The sequence below is a fragment of the Euleptes europaea genome, chromosome 4, assembly GCF_029931775.1.
Source record: "Euleptes europaea isolate rEulEur1 chromosome 4, rEulEur1.hap1, whole genome shotgun sequence".
In the NCBI taxonomy this organism is placed as follows: Eukaryota; Metazoa; Chordata; class Lepidosauria; order Squamata; family Sphaerodactylidae; genus Euleptes; species Euleptes europaea.
The window spans coordinates 51,295,078-51,321,908 of record NC_079315.1 but is presented as its reverse complement, the minus strand read 5'-3'; the positions used below and the strand labels follow the sequence as shown (position 1 = coordinate 51,321,908).

The window sequence follows — 26,831 nt, the reverse complement described above, 5'->3', positions numbered from 1 at the left end:
ACTTTCCATAGATCACATTTAAAAATTTACTGGAACCCTTCCACAAGGAATGGAAGGTGGAGCAGGGAACTTTGGAGGTCAGAAGATCCTCTACTTAGGCATGGAAAAACTATATATGGAATACTCATGGCTTCACAAGCATCTTGTATAGCTACTGGACAGCTGTTGAACAGCTGCACACAAAGAATTACTCTGATAACAAAGCCTTGGCGGGGGGAACCCAACATTGACAAAGATACACACTTTGCTGGATTGGACCCAGTATAAAATCTGAAAAGATTTCCACTGTCTCTGCTTTCAGAATTCTTTTCACATTCCCAATCACAGGGGTGCAATACTTTTAATATAAAACTCTCCCAGCAGCTAGTGGAGAAAATGCTATGTGGAACTATTAACTTCCCTTTTGTGGATTGAGGATCAATTGTGTACTGGTCTCATCTGTTAATGATAAATGCTTTTGTGGACCAAGCAACTATCTCAGTTTAGTTAAGAGATTGCTAAACTGCTATCAGAGCCCTGGATATGAAATGAACCGGTGAAAACAGCTGTCTGTCTTGACAGTGGAATATTACAACTGCATCAGATAATTGTATGCTTACGGAAAGCCTTCACTCTCATCTCATCACTCACAGTGATGCTTAGCTGTTGAATGATGGTTTGTTTGTTTTTTGTAACTTTTTAAAAAGTCTTCAAAGGTAAATTTGTGGGCTCACTCCTATACTCCCCTGGAGATAATCAGAGCAATATTGAACTTTTGTTCCAGGAAGTGTTACTAAAATAAAATAAACTCTCTTTCTGATTCACAAAAAAAATGTACTATTTGGGATGGTGTACATTTTACTCTGTGTTTTAAATACTCTATTGGCATCGAGTTTTATAATATTAATATATCCTTAATTCCTATCACTGAGAAAAAAAATCTCCCAATAAGGTTCTCTCTTTTCATTTGAATTATCCAGACAAGGCTTTGGCACCAATAATACTAACCTGACTTTTTATTCACTGACTGCGTACTGCATACACATTATATACAAATTGATCAGAAAGGGTACCATCTTGTCATTATATATGGATGGATGGCAGAGCAAATCGTAATTGCTCAACATAAGTTTAATACATTACACTGATAAAAAATACAGGAGAGAATCTCCAGAAAATAGGTATTATTTTAAGCTACAGCAAGTGTGTGCATGTATATATATATATATATATACATATATATACTGTATTGGTATATAGCAGGCATGGCTAACTGGTGACCCATAAAGCAATTTCATTCAGACTCTGGTGTTGCTATCAAATTTGAATCAAAGTGTGTTAAAACATTGCCTACCCATAAGAACATTGTTTTCAAAATAGTGTGTGTGTGTGTGTGTGTGTGTAGGGGAGATTCCACATTTCAATACTGTATCTTTGGGTTTTGTATAGAATGTCCTACCTGACAGACTTTATTAGGTTTAACATCTAGTGTAGGGGGTTGAGTTGTGTTGCAAAATACAATTCCTGTTCCTAATCACTGTCTGAAATATAAAGCAGCCCCTGAGAATACAGAAGTTGGCCATCCCTGGTATATATTATCCATTCCATATACACATAGGGCATGAACTTTGCCTGTGCATGCAAGGATTCCCATATGGCTCAAATGAGGCCTGATTTTCCTTTATCCCCACGGTGCAAATACCAGCAGCTCAACAAATAGTTACAAGGAATGGGCATTCTCCAAAGTTCAGAAGGTGACCAAGCAGAAGAGGGGCAGGGTGTATGGGGACAGGACAGGCACACAGACCTTCCGTTCTGCATGCCCTAGCATCTCTATGCAAACACTTATGAGAAGATAGAAAACAGGATTCTTTTAAATCTCCTGGAGAAACCTCCATGCACAGGCAGTGTACCCAGGCAGGGAATGACCATGCCCATATATATATATTACACACACACACACACACACACACACACATTTCCATGACAACTACAACTTGCCACATGCATTTATCTAGCTAAAAACATAGAAATAGGTAAACCTAGTGTAATGGAATTTTCTTAAATTATATTTGAACAATAAACAGCAAGAGTAATTCTGCAAAGTTCTCCTCTGTTTTCATTTATATCTACAATAAAGTTCTATAAACAGTTGTCTCCCAAAACATACCCCCAATAAAATAAAATCAAAAATAAAGGTAACACCCAGTGTTCTATATTTGCAAATTTATGGTCAGTTAAAAATTAAAAAAGGGGGGAAATAACAAAAAAGAGAAACAAAAACAGGCCCCACTCAGAGGTGCATATTTACATTCTTCAAACTGTAGCGGTGAAAAATAATTCTATTAAGTGCAGGACATTCCTAGTGTTGCAGTAGTGACATGTTTAGTAAGTCTTCATGAAAACAATTCTTTTGTCTTAACAGTGATGCATTTCAGGACTATGTGACATTTTTCCCCTTCACTTGCAGCCAGTGGTAGAATCTGGATTGAAAAGTTCCTTGTATAACGGAGGAAATAGTGTGTTCACTATGTCAGGATGAGATTGTTTAAATACCTGCAGTTTTTCTCCGTGCAAGTTGCAAAGTGCTGTAATGGTTGGTATCTTGGCTACTAACTGTAAAACAAATGAATAGAGAGAAAATTCATACCAAAGAATTGTTTTCACAAAAATGTACCTTCTAATGTATAAAACAGATTCAAGGTTTATTTGATGTCTCTTTGTAACCCCCTTTTTCATTATGGTATGAAATGCCTTCAATAGATTTGTTGCCTTAGGTAGTTTTTTGCTTGCATCGTTTTCCAATTTTGCCATCCTATCACCATGAGTCAGACATGAATTGATGGCACTAAACCCACTGCATTGTTTACTGGAGGCCCTTGCTGTCTGATTTGTTTTTCATATGTTGCATTGTTTCTTGAGTCTCAATGAAAAAGACATATTATAAATGAAGGTAGTAGTTGTAGTAGTAGATGATTATTCAGATTAATGCAGTTTTAAAATGCTTTGATGTAAGATCTCACGGCATGGGAATGGAAGAATTTAACTGAAGTACTGTGGTGGAATACAGTTTTAATCATGTATGCTGTGCAGTTCATATATGGAATGCACAGATACATTTGATATGCAAGGCTTAACTGCATCTTACTTATAGAATTTTTCAGGTTTTCTGAAAAAATTACTCTGCCTTTCTTCAGCCTTGTATAGACAGCCAAAATGAAAAGTTGCATTGTTTATTGTTAGAATGAGCTATGAAAAATTGATCTGCTGCCAAATTAGCTGTCAGCCCAAAGAACAACACCAAACAGTTGATTCAGCACTCACAAAACCCCCCATTGTAAAAATAGTATCTATCAGAGCAGCATCATGTCACACCATTGGAGAGTATGAAAGAGACAATACATTAAAGTCATGTGTCGGCTTATGTAAGAGCATCTATCTATCTGTATCTGTCTATATCTGTAATAGCATCTGTATAAGCTATATATCTATAATCTTTGAAATTTAACCTTTGATCTCACAATCAGTTTAGGCAGAACAGGAATTACATGTATACTTATAATAGGACTGATTTCTATGGGGTATGCCAATATTCTATGTATCTATTTAATAATGCTTTGTTTAATCAGATCTAGAGTTATAACATTATTTTAAAATAAAAATTAAATTAATACATGGACTGTTTATTGCCTTCAATTTGAACATGGAACTAATAAATAAACCTCAACATCTCCCTTAGAGATTGAGGGCTATGTTCTGCAAAAATTGAATATTTTAATGGAGAATTTAATTACCAAGCAGCACTATGCATTGCTTTAATTCAGTGACTGTTTAAAATAATGCCCCCTCACAGGTGGGCCCAAATGACTGCCATAGTCCTTTTCAATTTGTCTTTCCATGCTTTGAGAACTATTATTTCAAACATTATTTGACCAATCTGTATGTTAGGAAGTTGCATCAGGAAGCATGATTCAAAATTGAGAAACACATTGGTTCACAATCAATCAATCAACCTGAGGGGAAGGATGCTTGGACTGCATTTGTTCTCAAGGAGAGAGTGGAGTTCTATGAACTCAGCAACACATGCATTGCCTATTCTCCTCCTTGGAAATCCCTGAATTCCTTCACACACTGGATGCTGCAGATTCCAATTCGCCTGTTGCATATATGAAGGAAGGATTCAAGTAGAGAAACCTATTGTCCAAATGTAGTTCATTCCTCTCAGAATCAGGGCAATTGCCACTCTTCTAGATCCTTGTATATGATCTGATGAATACCCAAAACTCTTGTGCAAGCAGTTTTTCCCATTTGCATGCAGGCAGAGCTATCTTAGCCAGTGACACATACTACACAGTAGGGAGAAAGATGATGACTACATGTACCTGCATGGAATCTCTGGGTCTGAGCAATTCTTTCTAATATTGTGACATACTAGAAATCTGCCTGCTAATCAGAAATAACAGAAATTAAATACAAGAATTATGAGTTATACACTTGCACTGTTTGCACATTGAGCAGCCTAATCAACATTGAGTGATTTATCTATCAGAAGTGAGGATCTACCTTTGCCAAAGTCTCATCATCAAGATGATTCTTCTGGATCACATGTTGAAGTGCAAAATAAATTTTTTCCTGAAGCTTCTGGACCTTTCTTGGTTCTAACAACCAAGCCCGATCTGGTTAAAAACAAACAAACAAACAAACAAACAAACAAAAAACCCATTATATTACATGGCTCATCCATGATCACAACAAATAAAGATATAGGCATCTGTGACAGGCAAAGGGTTAAGCTCAGAGAAGAAGGAGTGGGCGGAGTCAAGGAGCTTACTCTCTCAGCTCTGAGGGAAAGAAAGGGATTCTGGGATTGGTAACTTGTGAGAGAAGAAGTGTGTTTGACTCTGAGAACCTAAGGCAGTGATGGCGAACCTTTTAGAGACCGAGTGCCCAAACTGCAACCCAAAACCCACTTATTTATCACAAAGTGCCAACACAGCAATTTAACCTGAATACTGGGGTTTTGGTTTAGAAAAAACAACTCATATATTAACATCTTTTGCCTCATTTTCAGAACTAACTGTGCAATCCTTTGTCATCCATAAAATTAAATCATGACAATGACTGACAAACACCATACATTTTCCCAATCTGCATTCTCAAAACTCTGCAGGGGGGCTTATTGTTTTGTGCATCTGAGTGGCAAATCCAAGGCAAAACCTCAATGCCAATAACCGCCATGCAGAGTTTTGAGAATCTGGATGGGGAAAATGTGCATCTGACAAATCCAAGGCAGAACCTCCCATTCATAAATGGCCAATAACCCTCAAAAACCCGGCAGCACAGTGAGGGGAGGGAAAGGGGGGAGTAGGAGGGCGCTTTACCTCACACACTGTCCTGCGACCAGCCCTTCCTGGGTGCAGGCTTTCCCCCGGTCCCACCTCTCACCTAGAAACCGGGAGAACCAGGAGGCGGCTGCAACGACCTGCAAGGAGGGAACGGGGGTGGGGTCCGGCCGGGAAACCGGCCAGACGATCCAGATGGCGGGGCAGCCAGGAGGGCAGTGGTGAAAGAAAAGGGCGCCGCCGTAATCCCACGGGAGCCGGGTCGGGGCACCTCCTCCTCAGGGGACCCTCCTCTTCCCTCTGCAGGCTGGCGACCAGACCTGGGATCGGGCGGAGGTCCCGGGGAGATGCACCGAGCAGGGCCCAACAGCCCCCAAGAACACAGCGGACCGCTGCAGGGGCGGGCGCCAGGAACCATGTGCCGAGGGGGACGAGTGAGGGGGAGGCGAGGGGAGGTGGAGACACACGTCGCCAGCTTCTGAGCGGCCAGCTGGGCATCGGATGAGCGCGGGTGGGGTAGAGCAGAAGGGTCAGACTTCTGCCTTCCGCCCCGCCCACGCTCGTCCGATGCCCAGCTGGCCGCTCAGAAGCTGGCGGCACGTGTCTCCGCCTCCCCTCGCCTCCCCCTCACTCATCCTCCTGTCTCCCGGCCGTTTGTGGGGAGGTCCCTCGCTGTGCTCCTCTCTCGTGCCAGCCGCAGTTCAGCTGAGAGAGAGGGAGAGAGCTGCGTGCTGGCAGAGAGGGCTACGCGTGCCGGAGTCGGCACGCATGCCATAGGTTCGCCAACACGTACCTAAGGGTTCTGTATAGCCAAGCTGGTGGAGAACAAATCCTGTGGAGTGACAGGAGGAGTTAGGGAGAAAAAGGGCCCTTTCTCAAGTCACTAAAGGGGCTTGGAAGGAGCTATTCCAATCACAGGGTGTTGTTTTAGATAAAACTGCCACAGAGGTGGGATTTATCTTAGTGAGAAAAAGAAGAGAGATTTAGGTAAATCTCCATTATTCTGTGTTTCTCTGGGGAATAGAGATTGAATGGTTTCTCCCTCCCATGATAACTAGGCGGCAGAGTCTGTGTAATAACATCTATAGGCGTTCTGGGGAACAGAACTAAGTTTGTGAACAAAAAACTTAAGGAATGTAATGTGAGTAACATCTAAGCCAAATACAAACTAAGCTTTCTCTGAAGTGACTCTTGTAAATATATATATCTGGTTTTATGCTTTCCCTTCAAAACAGTTTTCCTTCAAAATCCATCTTTTGAATACTGGTTAATAAATTTCTCTGTTTTCTTTGTTAACTTTAAGAAGCCTCTGGTGTCATATTTTATTCTGAGGTAAAAGACAAAAAAAGGACTAAGGAAGAAAAATAAAACTTCCAACAAACATTGGAATCAGACAATCTCTCTCCTTCAGCATGCAACCGAGGGGTCGTGATAGCATCAATTAAAGCCAGTGAGAAGATGAAAATAATAGTTAAGTTAACTAGTAAAATGCCAATAAAGGTTCTGTTTTCTGTTAAGTTAACTAGTAATAAACATATGAAGCAGCCTTATACTGAATCAGAACATTGGTCTACCTAACTCAGGACTGTCTATTCTGACTTGCAATGGCTCTACAGGATCATAGAAAGAGATTTTTTTCCTAGCTCTTACATCCAAATTTTTTAACTAGAGATGCCAGGGACTGAATCTACATCTTTCTGTAGACAAAAACAATGTTGTCTGCCATTAAGCCACAGTTAATAATCACTGCTAACTACTAAAAGCAGTCCTGCTGTTTGTAGCAAGGGCAATATTTTGTCTCTCAGTCATCTCAGTCCTTGGAGAGCTAAATTGTAGAACTTGGCTTGACACTTTTGGGAATCCTAAACCTAGCTTTCACATTCACTACAGTGATGTAATCCTCCTTATTCTTGCTCTATTGCCTTTCTTTCATGCATCACAACTATGCCATGCAGGTTGTAGAGCTTTGGCATCTGAGCCCTCAGTGAGTCATGGCTTTAATCTATAATTGTGCTATTACTTTAAGTCCACAAATTTCCATTGAAATCAAAGAGATTTATTTTCAAGTCAAATGTGTTTAAGACTCATTCGGCCACACTATCCTGATGACTGTTGGATATTTTCACAGTTGGCATCCCTGCTACCAAAATTGTTTTGCTTATGGTTGTGTTGTCCAAGAGAGCTCTTTCATGGCCAATGTGAGCAGCTGCTCGACTGATATGCAGGACAGCTGCTGAATGTCTTCATTCCCTCCTCCTCTCCCATGTCCTGAAGATGGGAGCTTTCTGAATAGGAACATCTCCTTCTATCACACGATATTTATCCCTTTTCCATTTGTTAAGTTTCTTATGGAAACTGGTGGTGATCACATGTATAAGCTACTAAGAGCCATGTAGTTTGGGCTGTTTTTCTGCCACAATTCCTCTTTATTGGATTCATGATAAATATAATCGAGATAAGACATAACACAAACATAGCTCGTTGTTTTCCTGTAATATTAGGTCCATGTATTGTTGCTAATAATGGTTGGTATTGAAAAACACTATAAGTTCTACTAATTTGAGAGAAAACAATTTGAATTTAGGGAATATTTAACTATTGCCTGCAAAACATATTGAACAGAGCTGAATTAAAGCACAGCAGGGCCATATTTTGAACAATATTCTGAGCTGCATGGTTACATGAGCTCTTTGCCAGCTTCTGCCTCCTGGCTTCCTTTCCTTTTATTAATAAGTCTCCTGACTTCATTCACACAAGCACATAATCAGTCAGACAATCTTTATTATGGCCCACAAACCACACAGAAGCAGAAAAAACACTATTATTAAATTAATTATCTCCATAATTATGTTCTTATGATCTTATAAATCTCTACGTACTTCATTCAGCCTAATATATATAACAGTTTAAGGGGTAGAATCAGAGTAAATAATACACAAGATGTTCTTGGTCCATATTTCCATTGCAGATAACAGAAACTTAGGTACAGATATAGTAGTTCTTTGGTCAACATAGAAGAAGCAGTGGTAAATAGACATTTCTTCCTGCTCAGCTAATCCAACACAGTCTGCCATGTAGGATCTTTCCATCCTTCACACTCAACAGTATTTTTACATTTATCTACTACCAGCAATACAATCACTGCTCTTGATCATTTGATGAGGGAAGCACCCCTAAACTCTGTACTATAAGGAACTTTAAAGAGCCTGCCACAAGAAGCAGTCCTTACAAACACTCTGATGTAATGCTTACTTAAGACTTTAATCCTGAAGTAACATGAAGCTGCCTTATACTGTCAGGACTCTTGTCCTTCTATGCATTGTCTCCTCTCTCTGTGGCAACAGCTCTTCAAAGTCTCAGGCACTGCAAAATATTTCCCAACACTTGCTTTCAAAGATCCTTTTACCAGGAGGTGAACCTGGGACCTTCTGGATGCAAAGCATTCCCTCCTCTGATCTAATCTTTTCAGACTTCAGTTACTTAATGCACATCTTTAGGTGGGGACAACAGTTACTATTAACTTTAAAAATGACTGTAAATGGTGGAATTTGTATGTGATGGAGTAGTGCAAAAAAACAATTTCAGTAAATTTTGGGTTTGGGTTTTTTTTGGTGCATTTTTTTTTGGTAAACCCAAAATAAGCCCAATACCCATACTGGTAAATATGGATATTTGGCTGATTTTCAGGTTTCCCAAAAAATTCGGGCCCATTATACTCAATTGAGATTTTTTCCAAAGCTTCTGGGGGGCATTTTTGGAGGTAGAGTCCCCAAATTTGCTGCTTGGCTGCAAGGGACTCTCCTTAGACAGTCACCAAAGTTTGGTGAAATTTGGGACAGGGGGTCCAATTTTATGGGCCTGCGAAGGGGTCACCCCCATCCTCCAGGCATTTGTGAGCCGAGCTGTCCATCGGTTTTCAGGTTCGAAAAATCAGCATTGCCAAAGACTGGCAGAAAATGCAAATTCCAGGCTGACACCTCAAAGTCTGGGGGCTGCCTTCATTTCTGGGTCGCTTTCCATGATGTCCATGCAAATTAGCTTCCAAACAGAGGGAAAAGGCTTAAATGCAAGAGAAATAAAACACAGAAAACATTTCTTTTGGTGGCAAATGACATCCTGTGAGCAGTCTTTATTGTGGTCATGGAAAATCTGATTCCAAGAGAATGTCATGGTGCAGGGAAACAAAGCCTCTACTCAGGGCAGCCTTCTTTTGGAAAGCAGGTTTTCATGGGTGTGTGTGGTGATATTAGAGCTGACTGAAGTCATGACCATGGGGGCTGTCTGAAGGAGATTGCTCATCCACATGAATGAAGAAATCTCCTTCGGAAGCCTGGTGGGTGGCTGTTGAAGCCAGCTCTTTTAGTTTGAGGGTATATCCCTCCAGACGGGACTAGGTAAGCCCCATCTTTTAAATAACTTTATTTGCTCCCTAACAAAACCAGGAAAGAAAGAAAGAAAGAAAGAAAGAAAGAAAGAAAGAAAGAAAGAAAGAAAGAAAGAAAGAAAGAAAGAAAGAAAGAAAGAAAGAAAGAAAGAAAGAAAGAAAGAAAGAAAGAGGAGAATGCACAGAGCAAAGGCGAATAGCTGAACCTGAAAAGCCAAATATCTATTCGGCTTTTTCAGGAATCACCTATTTGGCTTCGGCTTTATCCCCAGGTTTTGGCGTTTGGTAACCTGAAACCCAAAATTTACTGAAATGGCTAATTTCAGGTTTATTTTCAGTTTGGGTTTATCGATATGCACAACCCTAGTATAGGAGCTGGGTGGGAAAGAATATTAATAAAGAGACTATAATTACCAGGTGATATTAGGACAGCAGATGAAAACAAGGCAATTTCCTCCTCAGTCAGCTGCAAAGAACATAAATTCTTTGCAAAATCAAATGCTTCATTCACCAGGTCATCAGAACCTTTAAATAACACAGAAGACAATTAATTTAAAATCTATCACCTACAAAAAGATGCATCTAGTATAACATTTTCCTGAAGAAGAAGAGTTGTTTTTTATATGCTGACTTTCTCTAGCACTTAAGGGAGACTCAACTGGCTTACAATCACCTTCCCTCCCCCTCCCCACAACAGACACCCTGTGAGGTAGATGAAGCTGAGAGAGTGTGATTTGCCCAAGGTCACCCAGCTGGCTTTGTGTGTATAAGTGGGGAAACAAATCCACTTTACCAGATTAGTGTCTGCTGCTCATGTGGAGGAGTGGGGAATCAAACCTGCTTCTCCAGATCAGACTCCACCACTCCAAACCACCGCTCTTAACCCCTACACCATGCTTTATTTGTGAGCAAATGAATGTATACTTTAATACTGGGCAAGCATTGGCTCTCCTCCAGGTCACATTTGGATCTGGGTCCCTACCCATTGTCAGACATAATCACACATGAGTAGTGGTTCCTCCTCAATTTCTCTGTATGTGGGGCCCGATTAGCATCAGGACTGTGGTGCACATGGAGAAGAGCCTTCCCCACTATCCCATTTTCTCAACCTAAAATTGACCCAGGGAGGTGTTTTTGCATTTTTCAGGGAAACCCAAGGGAATATGTGGGTCTTCCCAAACAGCACAGCCTTGGACTATTTCATGCTGGGTAAATGGGGTAAGGAGGCAGGCTGTATGTGTACTATACAGGGTTGCCAGGCCATAGCTGAGAACCCCTGGCAGCATTTTGATGGTGGGTCCTGCCATGCTGGCACCACACATACTCTCTGTCATCACTTCCGGAGAAAACTGGAAATGATGTCATTGGATGCTCTAGAATTTGCAAAAACTCTGTGAGAAAACAATAGAGTTTTTTCAAATGCTAGATGTCCCATGACTTCATGACCTTTTTTTTTTTTGCAGTAAGTGACTCCAAGTACCAATATGCCCTCTCCCCAATTTGCTGTTATTTTTCCTGCTGACCTTTTAGGTGCCAACTGGCAATGCTGAGGCTTGCGAGAGGGTGTCTTGCTATAACAAGCCTAGTACTGCCTGCAGTACTAATCCTAATCAGGCACCACATGCATAGGACTGTGACATGGCTGGCACAGGACTGTGACATGGCCCAGACCCATGCCCTCCATGATGTGTGTAAATAGTATATGACATGTAGGAGGCCCAGTAGCTTCCCCACAATGTTTTCCACTACTTTCACTTTTGAGAAAATGCTTCAATAAACTGAGAATTAATAAGTCACTTTCACTATGGTTGCCACATCCCGATCTAAAGGGAAAGTAGGTATATCTAAGAGCTGATTCAGAAAGCATAGCTTTTTCTGTCAATGTATTGTTGTAATGGGTACATCACTTTTATTCTGGTCACTAAAGGCAGAAAAGCCACAATTAATCAATGCATCACTCCTTGAAAAAAAATAAAAATAACATTCTATTGTACTGACATCTGCAAAGAAAGATGGGGAGAAATATAATTTTAACTTTTAAACTTTTATTTTTTAAAGTTAATTTTAACTTTAAATTTTGAAAAAATCTTCTCTATAGTGAATTGTGGTTATCTATCAGTTTTCAACAACAACAAAAAATACCAGAATTGTTTTTTAATTGACAGATTTGGAATGAACGCTTTAAAAATGAATGGCTAATTGTAGAATGTAAGGTCACAATCAAATATACTGTTAGTTACATGTGCTTAATTATTCTAATCTCATTCAGAGTTTAGCCTGCAGATCTGTGTACTGGATTCTTACCCACATTTACAGAGACTTTTTATAAAGGGATACATTTAAGTGATGAAATGTATATGGTTGATCTGTATATCTCCCAGTTTGAATAATGCTGTCATTTTAATAAGTCTGTATAACATAGCAGCCCAAATAGCCCAGACTAGCCTGATCTCATCAGAGCTCAGAAGCTAAGCAAGGTTGACATTTGAATGAGACATCACCAAGGAAGACTGGGGCTGCTATGAAGAGGAAGGCAATGGCAAACCACATCTGCTCATCTCTTGCTTTGAAAACCCATGAGATGGAACTTCATGGAGTTGCCATGAGTTGGTTGTGATTGCATGGCACACTTTACATTTACACAACATAGGCAGTTAGGAGGTATCTTTCCATGGCCATTTGCTTTACTGAAATTACCATCTTTAAAGCTGACAATGCTGAATATGGCATATTGATATCTCTGACTATAGCATTATTCCTATGGAAGTGTCTCACAAAATCTCCCTATCCTTTTTTTTTTTTTAAAAGAAATTTATCCTAAGTCTTTATTAATAGTTCTTTTCGATCTAGATGTGACACAGTGGTTCATCACAGTGGTTCATCAGAAGAAGAAATATGTATATGAATAGAATTGGATTCCAGGTCTATTTACCCAAGTAAGTGACAGAAGCCTCAAAAAGAGTGATAAGATAGAGGTTCAGATAAATGGCCATGTTATTTACAGATGGCCTTACATATATGGGAACAGACAGATCTGGAGAAACTCAACATTTGAAGAACAAAGAATTAGCTAAAGTGGGTTATACCATATTCCATTTATCTCAAATGTTGCATGTGGTAATGTTAAGGTATGTTAAATTTGAAACTTAGCTAAAAGAGTATGAAAGCAAATGTATATCCAAATTATTCAGTAATTCTAAACAACAAAAAGCAAGCCTACCCAAAGCCTTGAACATTTGCATTCCTCCATATTTTCCTTCAAACAGAACAGTGTTGTTGAGTGGATTGAAGGCACGGCACATTCTCACTAAAACCACTTCCAGACAGCCTGGAAAGACAGAAAAGATCCTTAGTGATCAAACATAAATATCCAGATGGGATACTTTCAAGCACTGTGATAGACAGGTTAGGTTCTGCCTCTGCCTCTCCCTAAGAATGATCATTGAGAGCTGACGGAATGTTAGCGTGAGTGAGAGTTGAAAAAGAGAGCAATTGGGGAGTTGAGAGTGTATCTGGCTTAGAGAAACTGTGGCAAAGAGCAGCTGAAAGATGACTGAAAACAGTTAATTTGTAACAAAAGAATCCCAAATGCTGGAATAGGGAAACAGTTCAAAAGTTAAGTTGAAAAGAAAACTTCATTTTTTCTGTTTTTTTTTTAATGTTACATTCAAAGCACAAATAAAAGTTAACTCCTTGTTTGTTTAACCCTGAGGACTGGTTGTCTCAGGGAAAGAAACACACACAAACACAAGCTAAGATCTCAGTCTATATATATTTTAGGATATGAAAAAGGGGTGGCAGCATGTGAATGGAACAGTGTTTGAGTTCCCAACCCCAATAATTCTGTGCAGTGTCTAAGTGAGGGGTAATTATTAAAGGGGGTTGGGCTACCCTATGTGGGTAGATTTTAACTTGGCATGAGCGGAGCCATCTTTATTGTCTGCTAGGTTTCTCTGGATGAAAATGGGCCTTTGTACCCTGACAAGTTTTTATGCTGGCTGGCTTTGCTATTCTAAAAGAACTATTGTCAAAGAAAACAAGGCCTCCGTCCTTGGGCGCTGATAAGATGGTACAGATAGGATTTTGAGTTACCTTCCCTGAAGCTACAAGAAGCTAGATACAATTTCTAAGATGCATGAATGCATCAGTATTTGCTTATGTCTAATTGGATGGGATAATTCTTTTACAGTGCTTCCTTAGCAACGCTGTGATGTCATTAAAATTATAAAAGTTACATGCATAATGAGCTCATTAGAACTTCCTTGTCTTTAAGTGACTAGGTTAACTTCTCAGCTCGAGCTTTTAATAAAGGATTACTTTAACGGCTCTGTTTTGTTTGGAGTGCATCATTGGGCTACCCTCCTTGGAACCTTCAATAAATTCCCTGTCACCTATCTGATGATGTCTCTGTGAGTGACAGAGATGTCAAATAAATGGTCATGGCTCTCGATAGATTTTAAAAGAGGCAAGAAGGGTAGCAATGTATGATGGCCTGACCTGCCTATAAGCCTGAACCTGTGGGACAGAGGTTGAGGACGGTGGCTGTCACTCTATGTGAGTGAGAAAGGTGCATCACAAACACTTTTGGAAGCATAAAGTATTAAAAAAAAACACAATTTCATAACCAGAACTCCCTAGAAACATTTGCACTGAAATAATATTGGACTCCTGTCAGAACAGATTCTGGGTTATCAACTCTTGTTCAAACTTACTTTTGGGTTGTATGTTTTGGCCCCTAAAGAGAAAAATATATTACTCTGAGCGTGACTTGAGAGGACAGCAGGTCACTGTTCAACACCACTATATGTCCTATACTCTAGGACAGTTAAAATATGCATGTTTTCCTTTAATCCTGAGGTTAGTAAAGCGAAGAGCAATAACCATCAGGAACCTCATACAATTTTTACTCATCCAAGCAACATGATTCCAAACACAGTTACTGTGTTTTGATTTATCAGCCAAGGGAAGACAGCATCTTAATATTAACAGGTGCATGCATAGGCTGGAGTATTCATACTGAACACTGCTTTACTAAAAGTGTAACCCTAAGCAGAGTGTTTTTGCCTGTCTGCATTGATGTCAATCAACAGCATAGAACCCTTCCTATCCCTGTGCCCTGTGTGAGGATTTTCTCCCAGGCAAACTGACCTTACTTTTACCCCACAACAGCTACATTGCTCATCAATAGGGGTGTGCAAAAAAAATTATCAGAAAATTTCAGGTTTGGGTTTATTGGGCGCGAATTTTTTTGGTAAACCCGAAATAAGCCGAATACAAGTAAATGGGTATTTCAGCTTTATTTCTGGGTTTACCAAAACAAACTGGGTCCATTATAGTCTATAGGGATTTTTTTCAAAGCTTCTGCAGGGGCATTTTTGCAGTGTAGCTGCAAGGGACTCTCCTTAGACATCAAAGTTTGGGACAGGGATCCAATTTTATAGGCCTGCAAAGGGATCGCCCCCATCCTCCAGGCATGTGCAAGCTGACTTGTCAATTGGTTTTCAGGTTCAGAAGGTCAGCATTGCCAAGGATTGGGGGAAAGAGCCAATTGGCAGGCTGGCACCTAAGAGTCTGGGGGCTCCATTCGAATCTGGGTCGCTTTGCATGATGTCCATGCAAATTAGCTTCCAAACTGAGGAAAACGGCTTAAATGCAAGAAAAATAAAGGCACAGGAAACATTTCTTTGGGTGGCAAATTACTTCCTGTGAACTGTCCTTTAATATAGTAATCAAAAATCTGATTTCAAGAGAGGGTCACAGTTTGGGGAAATGAAGCCACTATTCAGGGTGACCTTCAGTTTGAGAGCAGGTTTTCATGGGTGGTGGAAGTGATATCAGAGCATGGCTAAGTCATAACCAAGGTGGCTCTTCTGAAGGAGATTGCTGAACTGCGTGGGTGAGGAGTCTTCTTCAGAAGCCAGATCAGCAGCTGTTGAAACAGTTGCTTTTTAATTGGAGGGTATATCCCTCTGGACGGGACTGGGTGATGGATAGTTTGGTCTGACCAAGTTGGCTCCAATTATACGACCCTATCTCAAAAGGGCCTCAACTATGGGGCCCTAACAAAACCAGTGAAAGATAGAAAAATGGGAGAAAGCACAGAGCCGTGCATCTGAGCCAAGGCAAATAGCAGAAAGCTGAAAAAGCCCAATATCTATTCGGATTTTTGGGAATCGCCTATTCAGCATTGGGTAGATTCCCAGGTTTTGGTATTCGGCTGAAACAAAACACAAATATTGCCGAAATGGCTAATTTCGGGTTTATTTTTGATTCAGGTTTATTGATATGCACAGCTGTACTCATCAATGTTTCTAAACAATCCTTCCCTCTCAGCAGTTTGTTGCTTCCCAGTCGTACAGGTGATCATCTAAACATTAGCACCATTTCACTCTTCTCTACTAACCTGATTTGAGAAGTAGAATTTGATCATTTTGACAGAGCTCCATAAAGCCTGTTATCCGCTTTGCAAATTCCACCACATACTGAATAGCATGAGTGATCTGGATTGCACACTGCTGCCACAATGCTTCTCTTGACTTCCAGAAGAAATGAGCATAAAGTAGGAAAGTAGATAGTGAGTGCATTATTTAAATAATAAACAAAGTTGATCCTATGTTGTTAAATGGCCACTTCACTAAGTGTAATTAAAGTGTGTTATTTAGATTCAATACTGATGATAATTGCATATGCCAAAGATGCTGACGCCACACTAACAGAAGTAATATGCAACTGTTCTGAGCTATCAGGATCACCAAGTTAGCAAATAAAAATAGCTAGATGAATTTTGTCTGATAGCATATATGCTGCATTTAAATGTATTGCTTCTAGTAGCCCACAGAGATAGCAATAAAAATCTGTACCATTTTCTCATGAAAATCATCAGAGTGAAAATGGTATTAAGGTAACTATTATTTAACATTTATTCAGAGCAACACTATGCTAGGTGATGAACACAACCAAAGACATAATGTGGAAGAAAATAATCACTACAGATTCAGTTGCAGTGTGAACAGCAGAATCATTTCTACTGAAAAATGTCTTCAAAGTTTAAAAGAAGGAACACGTTACTAGTCCTTATGACTAAGGATTTGTATGAGCCTCCCTTCTTAATACTCTTAGTTATCATTCACCGACCCCAGCAACATACTACTTTTCCAGTCCAAATACAGATTTTTTTTTTTGTTATTCAGAAAAAATAATCTAGGCTGATAATTAGATATCAAAGACTTGGCTTCAGCCACTCTAACCTATGCACTGTTGCTAACTTGGTGATTTAGTGGGGTTTAAGTGCATTTGGGGGGAAGAAATCCTATCTAGAGATCAGTTGGAAATATGAGGGGAGTTTTAATGGGTAACTGGGTTGTTTCAGTTTCAGTGGGATTTTTGAACTTCACTAGTTTGGAATCTGGGAAAAAATATGATTATTCAGAGCCTAAACCCACAAGCCATTGTCCAATAACATCCAAGAAAAATATGAGCCAGTCAGAAGCAACTGATGCCAGAGTTGACTGCAGAATGATTTTTCTTCGTCTCAGAACTGTCACAATGGCCTGTTGCCTCCCCTCAGCAAAGACAGAGAGGAGAGGGCTATATACTATTTTTATTGCAACCCTGTGGGTAAAAAAGGTAAAGGTCCCCTGAGCAAGCACCGATTATTCCTGACCCATGGGGTGACGTCACATCCCGACATTTACTAGGCAGACTTTGTTTACAGGGTGGTTTGCTAGTGCCTTCCTCAGAACCCTGTGGGTAGCAATTCCAAAACATGAATTCTAAATGTTGAGGCACAAGTCACCAACTACAACCTCTGTTATATTTAAATTAGGATTCTGAGGGGTGGGGAGGTGACAACACTGCCTAACAGGAACTTTAGAACAAGGGTAATAGCCCTGTGGCCTATCAGCCAACCTTTTGATTTGCTTGGATGTGTGGAAGAGAGGAAGATAAAAGGCATTAATCAACCATATGTTGATTACGGGCGAAAACGCATGGTCGCTTTATCCTCCTTTAATCCATGTTTTAGCCAGGATCTAATGCACATTAGGCGAAACACATGTGTTTAATCCAGGCTGAATCCTGGCTGAAACAGGGATTAAAGGAGGATAAAACGACCATGCGTTTTTGCCCCTTATTTGCCAGTAACATAACAGCAGATTCCTCCACTGAAGTAAGTGGTGCAGTAAATGGAGTGTGAGGCAAACCCCAAGTATTATATTTACTGCTGATCCTGGGGTTACACTGGGGTCACTGACCATTGTTACTACCTTGGAATAAAAAGGATCTAATCATTTCCCAGTGTCACCTGGCCACTGCTATGCATATTTTAGTAACATCCAGATAAGACTACTGCAGTGTAGTCTGTTCTGGTGCTCTTTTTGTGTGTGTAAAGTGCTGACAAGTTGCAGCCGACTTATGGAGACCCCTTTTGGGGTTTTCATGGCAAGAGACTAACAGAGGTGGTTTGCCAGTGCCTTCCTCTGCACAGCAACCCTGGTATTCCTTGGTGGTCTCCCATCCAAATACTAACCAGGGCTGACCCTGCTTAGCTTCTGAGATCTGATGAGATCAGGCTAGCCTGGGCCATCCAGGTCAGGGCGGTGCTCTTTATAACAGTATATAATTCTGTAATGGTTCCATCTTTATAGTCTGTTTTTTGGTCTAGTGCAAGGTATTGTTTTTGACACTTGAAACCCTAAAAAAGATCACTGTTGAAGGCTAGCCCCTATATAAGTCTTCCCAAATGCTTAGAGCATGATCTGAGGCCATCTTTCATGATCAACCACCCTTTGAGATATGGTGGGCCAATTAGGAGATTGCTTTTCTGATACAGAGCCTAGAATATGGAATGCCCTCTCAAGCGAGGTCTATATAGTTATTCTTGCTTTTTAGGCACAATATACAATTTTTGATTGTTCTGGAATAGGGTTATTTGGTGTAGATTTATTTTTGCCAGCTGAGTTCTCTTGACTGGTTGCTCCTTGCTGAGTTCCTCCTTTGCACTGTTTGACTGTACATTATTTTTGTGGAATCATGTCTAGATGATTCTGTTCTTAGCCTATTCCTCAAGGTCCAGCATTTCATGTAGATCAGTTGGCTACAAGGAAGAGGCAGAAAATTTCCAGACTGCTGGTGGAAAACCCATAATATTTAGCACTCTGCCCATTTTTAAAATTAGTTTTGGCATACCTGCATCTGCAGTAATTACAAACCAGGTTTTACTTAATGGTTCACACTCTTTCTGATTCCACATATTGCACTTTGTGAGATAGCCATGCAAGATTCAGGCAGGCCTGACCTTGGTGCTTAGGTTGTTCTTACCTAACCAGAATTTGCCTGAATTTGCAAGTAAGATTGCCAGCCAGTGGGGGGGTGGGGGTGACAAGGGGGATGCTATAGCGTCAACAGCATGATATCACCTCCAGTTTAACCTGGAAATGACATAATATGATTGACACAATGGCATTTCCCCCTTTGTTTCTCCCCCTGTCAGCCTACTGCTATAGCAGGAGACTTCACAACTTTATTTGCCAGAGTACATGAAATGTTATGTTCAAACTAGTAAATAAGTAATATAGACTATACTAATGCTATGATAACACTGTCCCTATTTTATAATGTCATTATCAAATCTTCATGCACCATGGGAGTTGCTAAATGAATAACTAGCATAGAGAAAATACACGGAATGGCTGCTATTATGAAGAAACAAGAGAAGCAAAAGACATTTGTTTGCAGATTGGTACCTTGCTCTGGTATACTTTGATTTCTTCATATGTGTGGGTTTGCCAGGCTAGCTGATGTAGTTCCTCTATTGTATATTGACATGTCTCCAGATGGGACTTGATGATATTCTGTGCAATTCGATCTAATAAAGAGAGGCAAAAGGGTAAAAAATCCTTAACGTTTGCTATAGGAGTAATCTATAACATCAATCAGTTCTTTGCAGTAGCTACCTTATGACTCAGACTGATGAATAATGATACTAGGAATGAGTTTGATGATATTGTATTATTGTAGAGTGTTTAGATATTCTTATTAAATGGTATCCACTACCACAATTATATCTAATGGAATATTGAATTAATAATTGAGTGCAACTCCAGCAGTTTATTAATGGAGTTAGTCAATAGTTTATTACTGAACATAAGAACATAAGAAAGGCCCTGCTGGATCAGACCAAGACCCATCAAGTCCAGCAGTCTGTTCACACAGTGGCCAACCAGGTGCCTCTAGGAAGCCACTGACAAGACGACTGCAGCAGCACCATCCTGCCTGTGTTCCACTGCACCCAAAATAATAGGCATGCTATTCTGATACTAGAGAGAATAGGTATGCAGCATGACTAGTATCCATTCTAACTAATAGCCATGAATACCCCTCTCCTCCATGAATATGTCCACTCCTTTTTTAAAGCCCTCCAAGCTGGCAGCCATCACCACATCCTGGGGCAGGGAATTCCACAATTTAACTATGAGTTGTGTGAAAAAATACTTCCTTTTATCTGTTTTGAATCTCTCGCCCTCCAGCTTTAGCAGATGACCCCGTGTTCTAGTATTATGGAAGAGAGAGAAAAACTTCTCCCTGTCCACTCTCTCCAAACCATGCATAATTTTATAGACCTCTATCATGTCTCTCCTTAGCCGCCTTCTTTCCAAGCTAAAAAGCCCTAAGCGTCCTAATCGCTCCCCATAGGACAGTTGCTCTAGTCCCCTAATCATTTTGGTTGCTCTTTTCTGCACCTTCTCAAGCTCTGTAATATCCTTTTTTAGGTGTGGTGACCAGAACTGTACACAGTATTCCAAGTGTGGTCTCACCATAGATTAGTACAAGGGCAGTATGATATCAGCAGTTTTATTTTCTATTCCTCATCTAATTATGGCCAGCATAGAATTTGCCTTTTTTACAGCAGCCGCACACTGGGTTGTCATCTATAGAAGTCTCTAGGATAACTATATGGTGCAATCAACATGTATCTTTCATTATACATCTGGTTGCAAATTTGTCCAGCGTGGTGTAGTGGTTAAGAGCGGTGGTTTGGAGCGGTGGACTCTTATGTGGAGAACCAGGTTTGATTCCCTGCTCCTCCACATGAGTGGTGGAAGCTAATCTGGTGAACTGGGTTGGTTTCCCCACTCCTGCACATGAAGCCAGCTGGGTGACCTTGGGCTAGTCACACCTCTCTTAGAGCTCTCTCAGCTCCACCTACCTCACAAAATGTCTGTTGTGTGGAGGGGAAGGGAAGGTGCTTGTGAGCTGGTTTGATTCTTCCTTAAGTGGTAGAGAAAGTCAGCATATAAAAACAAACTACTACTACTCCTTCTTCCATGAGCCTAGATCATCACTCCTGTGTTCATGAGATGATGATGCAGCAACTAACTTTTGCCTCAAAGCAGTGAACATGTATAGAATGTCAGTTCTGCAAAACTGAAATAAACCTGCAGTAACTTAGCAGCGATGGACATGGAAATTCTGTTGTGCAACAAAAGCACTAACAAATAAGTGACCCACAGAATACCATACAGTGAGCTATTTGTGATGAACAATGTCTCAAAATATGAATTACACAGTGTTCATTGTTCTACCACAAACATTACAAAAGTAAAGGTTCCTGGTAGTGTGTCCAAAATTGCTCAATGTGCATGGTGAGCTGATAAAATTGCCACCTTCTGTTTGATGAGGTACTGGCAAAGTGCTTTTCATCTGGATTTAATTTTTAAAAATCGCACAATCCATGCAAATTATGAGACATATGAAAAACACCCAGTAAGTGTTAATATTTCCATCTAAGCCCAAGTATGATTCCTTCTGAGTAAGTATGATAGTTGTTGCTGATTATTTAAATTGCTCATTTGTAACCTGATTTAGACTGAACAACTATGGGAGGGGGACAGAAGAAGTGTGATTGTGTTAGTAGGTCAAAGCTATGCTTTGTCATGCATAGACCCTATGTGCATTCAAATGATGGACATGTACATTCTATAAACATAAATATAAAGACAACAATAGTTAGAATTTGATGCCATCTTTCCATCCCCCACCCTATTATGCTGCCATTTGAACCCCAGACGGGTGTAAAGGCAGACTTGAGATTCTTGTGCCACAGGCCAGTGGAGCTAGAGTGTACAATAGAAAGGCTGTGCTTGGACTCAGGGGACTGGAGTCTGACAGCTCATTCTGTTGGTTGATTACCACTGAAGAAACATTGGGGGTGGCTTTCTTTCTGTTGGAGTTGGCAGTGATGAAAGGGAGAGAGGAAGACAGTGGGCTGAAAGGTTTCTAAAAAGCCTTTTGATAAAAGCTGCAGATGAACAGTAGAGTTGATGTGGGCTTCTTCAAAGCCGACAACAGAGCACAAGCCATTTGAAGGGGTGGGTGAGTAAAAGGGGTACAGAATTGCTTTTTTCCCAGGGCACACAAGGACCACTGCAGCTTACACAGCCTTTTCCTCATCCAGTAAAATTGCCATTATCTCAATGGCCTGATAATTATGATTCACTGTACGTCCTCCCACCACTCACACACATATTGCTCCATTGGCCTTGGACCATACCGGTCATGAAGCAGCTTGTTAACAACTTGTTAGAAGTCCTGTCTATGAGACTACAGCAAGGAGGCTCCAATTCTGTTGTCCACATTGGTTGGATAGATCTTCACTATCAAATTATTCCCTTCCCTTCTATCTTTCTGAGGTATTCAAAACTCTTTCCTCCCAACCAGTTATTTGGTTTCACCTGCTCTTCTTCAATGAGAACATAAAGTCTGTCCAGTACAGTCCATATCAGTGTCATAATTAAACTCTGTTCTCATTTCCCACCTTTGATCTTCCCAATTTTCATCCGCCTCAGCTCCTTCATTTTGGCTCTTTCATTTTGCCTTTTATCACCAGTTGCCTGCCATGGATCACTGTTAATATCAAGCATGACCTATGTGGCTTCTTGAGGCAGAAAAATGGGATGCATGTTTTCAAAAGAGGAGGCTATTCATTGTTGAGGCATTTGACAGTTTGTTCCTTATTCACTTTTTTAGAACTCAGCCCTGCGTGAATTCTTGTGTTAACAGTTTTCGTCCCCCAAGCATTAGGTGTCATGCTGCAGTTATTAATTTTTACCCTGTCATTCCCCCAAGAAGCATAGGGCATTACGCATCATTTTCCCTCCTCCATTTTATCTTCATAACAATCGTGTGAGGTGGGTTAGAGAGTGACTGGCCCAACGTCACCTAGCAATCTTCATGGCTAGAGGTGTGAAGGCCTAAGGGCCAACCCAGAAAAATTAAATGGAAATCCCCCACCAGTTTTCCCCCTTTTTTCTGGAGTCCTTAAAAAAAATTGACAGTAAAAAATTAGAAATGTTGGGGATTCCTAAAAATAAAATAAAAAGCTCTTGTGAACTGTTTTCCTTTTGGATTGAGTGGAAAGCGTCTCAAAGCAAGGTTGCTTTGCATTCAGAATGTATATTATAAAAACACCGGAGAACTTTCCCCATCGTTCCAGTAGGAAAAAAAACATGTAAAATTTTGGGAAGCACTAAAAAACAACTCATTTTTTATTTTCTTTTGGAATGAGTGAACTATTTTTAAGGCAATATTTTACTCAGAATTTGAAGTATGTAAATTTAGAGCATTAGATAATAATTCCTAGGTATAATGTGTATATATGGTTTCAAATAACATGTTTGTTTTTTTAAATGTGACTCATTTTGGAAACTTATGTGCCACCAAGTCATTTCCAACTTATGGTGACCCTATAAACTGTGTGTGTGAAGTGCCATCAAGTCGCAGCCAACTTATGGCCACCCCGTAGGGTTTTCAAGGCAAGAGACTAACACAGGTGGTTTGCCATTGCCTTCTACTGCAGACCCTATGAACTAATGATCTCTAAAACGTCCTATCACTGACAGCTGTGCTCAGAGCTTGCAAACTGAAGACCATGGCTCCCTTTATTGAGTCAATATATCTCAAGTTAGGTCTTCCTCTTTTCCTACTGCCTTCACCTTTTCTTAGCAATGAGTCTTGTCTTTTGCAATGAGTCTTGTCTTCTCATGATGTTACCATCGTACAATAGCCTCAGTTTATAGCTTCTAGGGAGAATTCAGGCTTGATTTGATTTAGAACTCTGATTTGATCTAGATCTATTTGTTTAATGTGTTTAATGATGAGTCATTGTTAAATAATTCAGTGTTTTCAATATTATAAAGTTTAACTTGATATCTAATTATGCTGGTAGGTAAAAAGTTAAAGGTAGTCCCCTGTGCAAGCACTGGGTCATTATTGATCCATGGGGTGAAGTCACATTCTGATGTTTACTAGGCAGACTAGGTATACCGTGTGGTTTGCCATTGCCTTCCCCAGTCATCTACACTTTACTCCCAGCAAGCTGGGTGCTCATTTTACCAACCTCAGAAGGATGGAAGGCTGAGTCAGACTTGAGCCGGCTACCTGAAACCAACTTCCATCGGGATCAAACTTAGGTTGTGAGCAGAGCTTTTGCTTGCAGTACTGCAGCTTACCACTCTGTGCCACAGGGCTCTTGATTATGCTGGTAAACCCATATATTGTGACTGTATGAGTATTTCTGTCAAAATAATACAGTTTCTTTAGTTTACTATAAAATAGTTTTCTGACCTTTGTTTTTATTTTTTCCTATCTCTCAGATGGCAAAATGAGTATACATGGGCTAAGGTAACATAGAGTTCAACAGTTTGCAAATCTGTCTCCCTCGCTTTCAATTATTTGAGATATTTGCAGTTTTTCTTAAATAAAACTAAGACATTTATACTTTTAAATTCCATAAATATGCCAAATAGTATAATTTTATACGCTAAATAGTATAATTTTATATGCTAAATTATAAATGGATTATACGTTGTTAAATCAATAAAACATGCTTAGGTTAACTAGGAAAGTATTACATATATTTCAATCTTTACCTGAATTTCCTTTTTTGGGGGGAGGGGAGGAAATGAAACAGGTTGTTTCTGGGGCTCAATCTAATGGACTCTAATGGAAAATCTCATCCAACATTTGCATTATTAGCCTCAGCTACTGCACAAATGTGTACAGTGGCTACCATGTGTTTCTGAATATTAGTGCCAGCTGCCACTTAGAGTGTGTGGCTTTGCAATGGGAATATCTACACAATATAATGAACACATGCACATGTTATGACAGCAGTGAGAATAAGCCATATAGAAAGTATTTCAGTAGTTCTACACATAACATCAGCAACATATAGAGCAGCCCCCAAACTAACTAGAGATGTTGCTGGAACTGCAGGTTGATATGGGTATAACTCCTTTGTTATAATTAGTGTCATGGGAAAGATTTGTAGATGACTGAAAAGTTGTCCCCATTTCCACAGGGATCCCATAATATAACAAATGTAGCCAAAGCCATCAGGAAAAGGTTGTGTGTTTCAAACTACACTGTGATTTATTAAATTTCAAAAAAGGGATCCATGATATATTTTTGTAAGGCTGGCCTAATTTATGATGAAAAATGAACTGCTGTGGAAAGTGACAATGTGTGGTTTACAGCTCTGATGTTGAAGAACCAGAGTTCTATAGCGCTGAGTTTCAAAATAGTAACTGACCTTTTCTATTTCTGATTTCAGTAGCTTTTCTTCCTAACACCATGGTTCCTTATTTTTAGACTACAGCAGACTTTTCAGGATGTGTGTGTCTTCAAAGGTTATTTACAACTAAGATGTGATTTTTGCTGGAGATTTAAACACAATACCTGGGGCACCTTGGACATTTATGGAAATTGAAGATCACAGTTAGAGACCCTAAGCTCTTATAAAAAAATTGATTGCAGTAGAGAAGCATAAAGAGTATACAGTCTACATCCTGTGTTTTATTTGCAGTTCTCAAAGCTCTCTGCTGTCCCTTATTGACTTAGTAAAGGGCCATACTTTACTTTACTCATACTTTTCACCTCTTTCAAGATCTATAATTCATGGAAAGTGTGAAGGATTTTGCCAAAGATAGGCTGCCTCTTAAGTGCCTCAGAATTAACTGACTTACTTTTCTACATTAGTGTAAAACACTCCCAAGCTGCAGTTCCCTAAAACCTTGAAGTTGGAGCATAATTCAGAACTGAGCAGAAGCACAAGTGTGCACAGATTTGTACTCCAACTATTAGTTGTGTGGAATTTCCATTTCGCCCCCCCCTCTGCCCATGTGTGTGTTTTAAAGTTAAAATCAACCAAGGATTGTGAAAGGAAATGGAGGGAGGCTGTTTTTCCCTCTGCTCATTTTTGAGGTCAAAAAACCACTTTTCCCAAGTGGCATTTTCACTTTTGGGAAAGACATGGAGACTCCTTATCCTTCCCACCATAATATGTTGGGAAGGTTGATTTGAGTTTGCAAACAACCAGAGGGCAAAGGGTTAAATTTACTCTTTTCAGCTGCCCTTTCTAGGCTGCTTGGACTATTTATGGTACAGTAACGGGTAATGTACAGTTTGAACTTAGACTGACTATACTGTACAAGCAGTACATTTGACCCATGGTTGCTTCGACCATTGTCTCATGAGTAGTATCTAGTTCCCTAGTCTAGGGTAATTATTTGAGGGTGCCTCTGTCTCATTCCCTGTCCTGGTTCCTTTAACATTTGCTGCAACAAAGAATAGAAAAGCTGCACATAAGGGGTTCACTGTTTGACAGATAACATCTTCAAAGCAGCCCTGATTTTTCCAAACTATTTCTCTCTTTTCTGTTTTTTCAAACCATGTGGCCAATTTTCAGCATCAACATTTCTGTTTTAAAATTGGAAGTCTTGAAATATGGCAAATTACACTGCTCAAGATCAATGGATCAAGGAGCTTCTAAGGGATATAGGAAAGGAAATATGGCAATTAAATGGCAGAATGTGGAAACGAACTACAGTTTTTGTGGGGAGTAGTATCAAAACCGACAAAACATGAAATCTATTGAGAAAAGGTAGAGGAGGATAGGATTGGTAGATTGAAGGTGAGTACTCAACAGAAAGCAGCCTTTAGTTCTCTTGGTAAAATTAAGAAAAAAAGCAGGACAAAGGATATTGGGAACTGTAGTTTGGTATTTTAATGCATAAATGTGAGGAAACTGAGCACTAATCTATTTTCATTAGATCTTCAGTATTTCATAA

General features: G+C 39.9%; 1 protein-coding gene across 2 annotated transcripts in view; it reads right to left on the bottom strand.

Annotated features, from left to right (window-relative positions):
- Positions 1-2,413: 2,413 nt before the first annotated feature.
- RORB (RAR related orphan receptor B) overlaps positions 2,414-26,831 on the bottom strand; it is a 163,338-nt gene continuing 138,920 nt past the window's right edge. For both annotated transcript variants that reach the window (XM_056848054.1, XM_056848055.1), the window contains 6 exons: positions 19,449-19,570; positions 16,109-16,241; positions 12,926-13,033; positions 10,120-10,230; positions 4,543-4,655; positions 2,414-2,595 (listed from right to left, as the gene is read on the bottom strand). In XM_056848054.1, the coding sequence (XP_056704032.1) occupies positions 2,440-2,595; positions 4,543-4,655; positions 10,120-10,230; positions 12,926-13,033; positions 16,109-16,241; positions 19,449-19,570 (743 nt within the window). In that variant the 3' untranslated portion in view covers positions 2,414-2,439. The remainder of the gene's footprint in view (positions 2,596-4,542; positions 4,656-10,119; positions 10,231-12,925; positions 13,034-16,108; positions 16,242-19,448; positions 19,571-26,831) is intronic.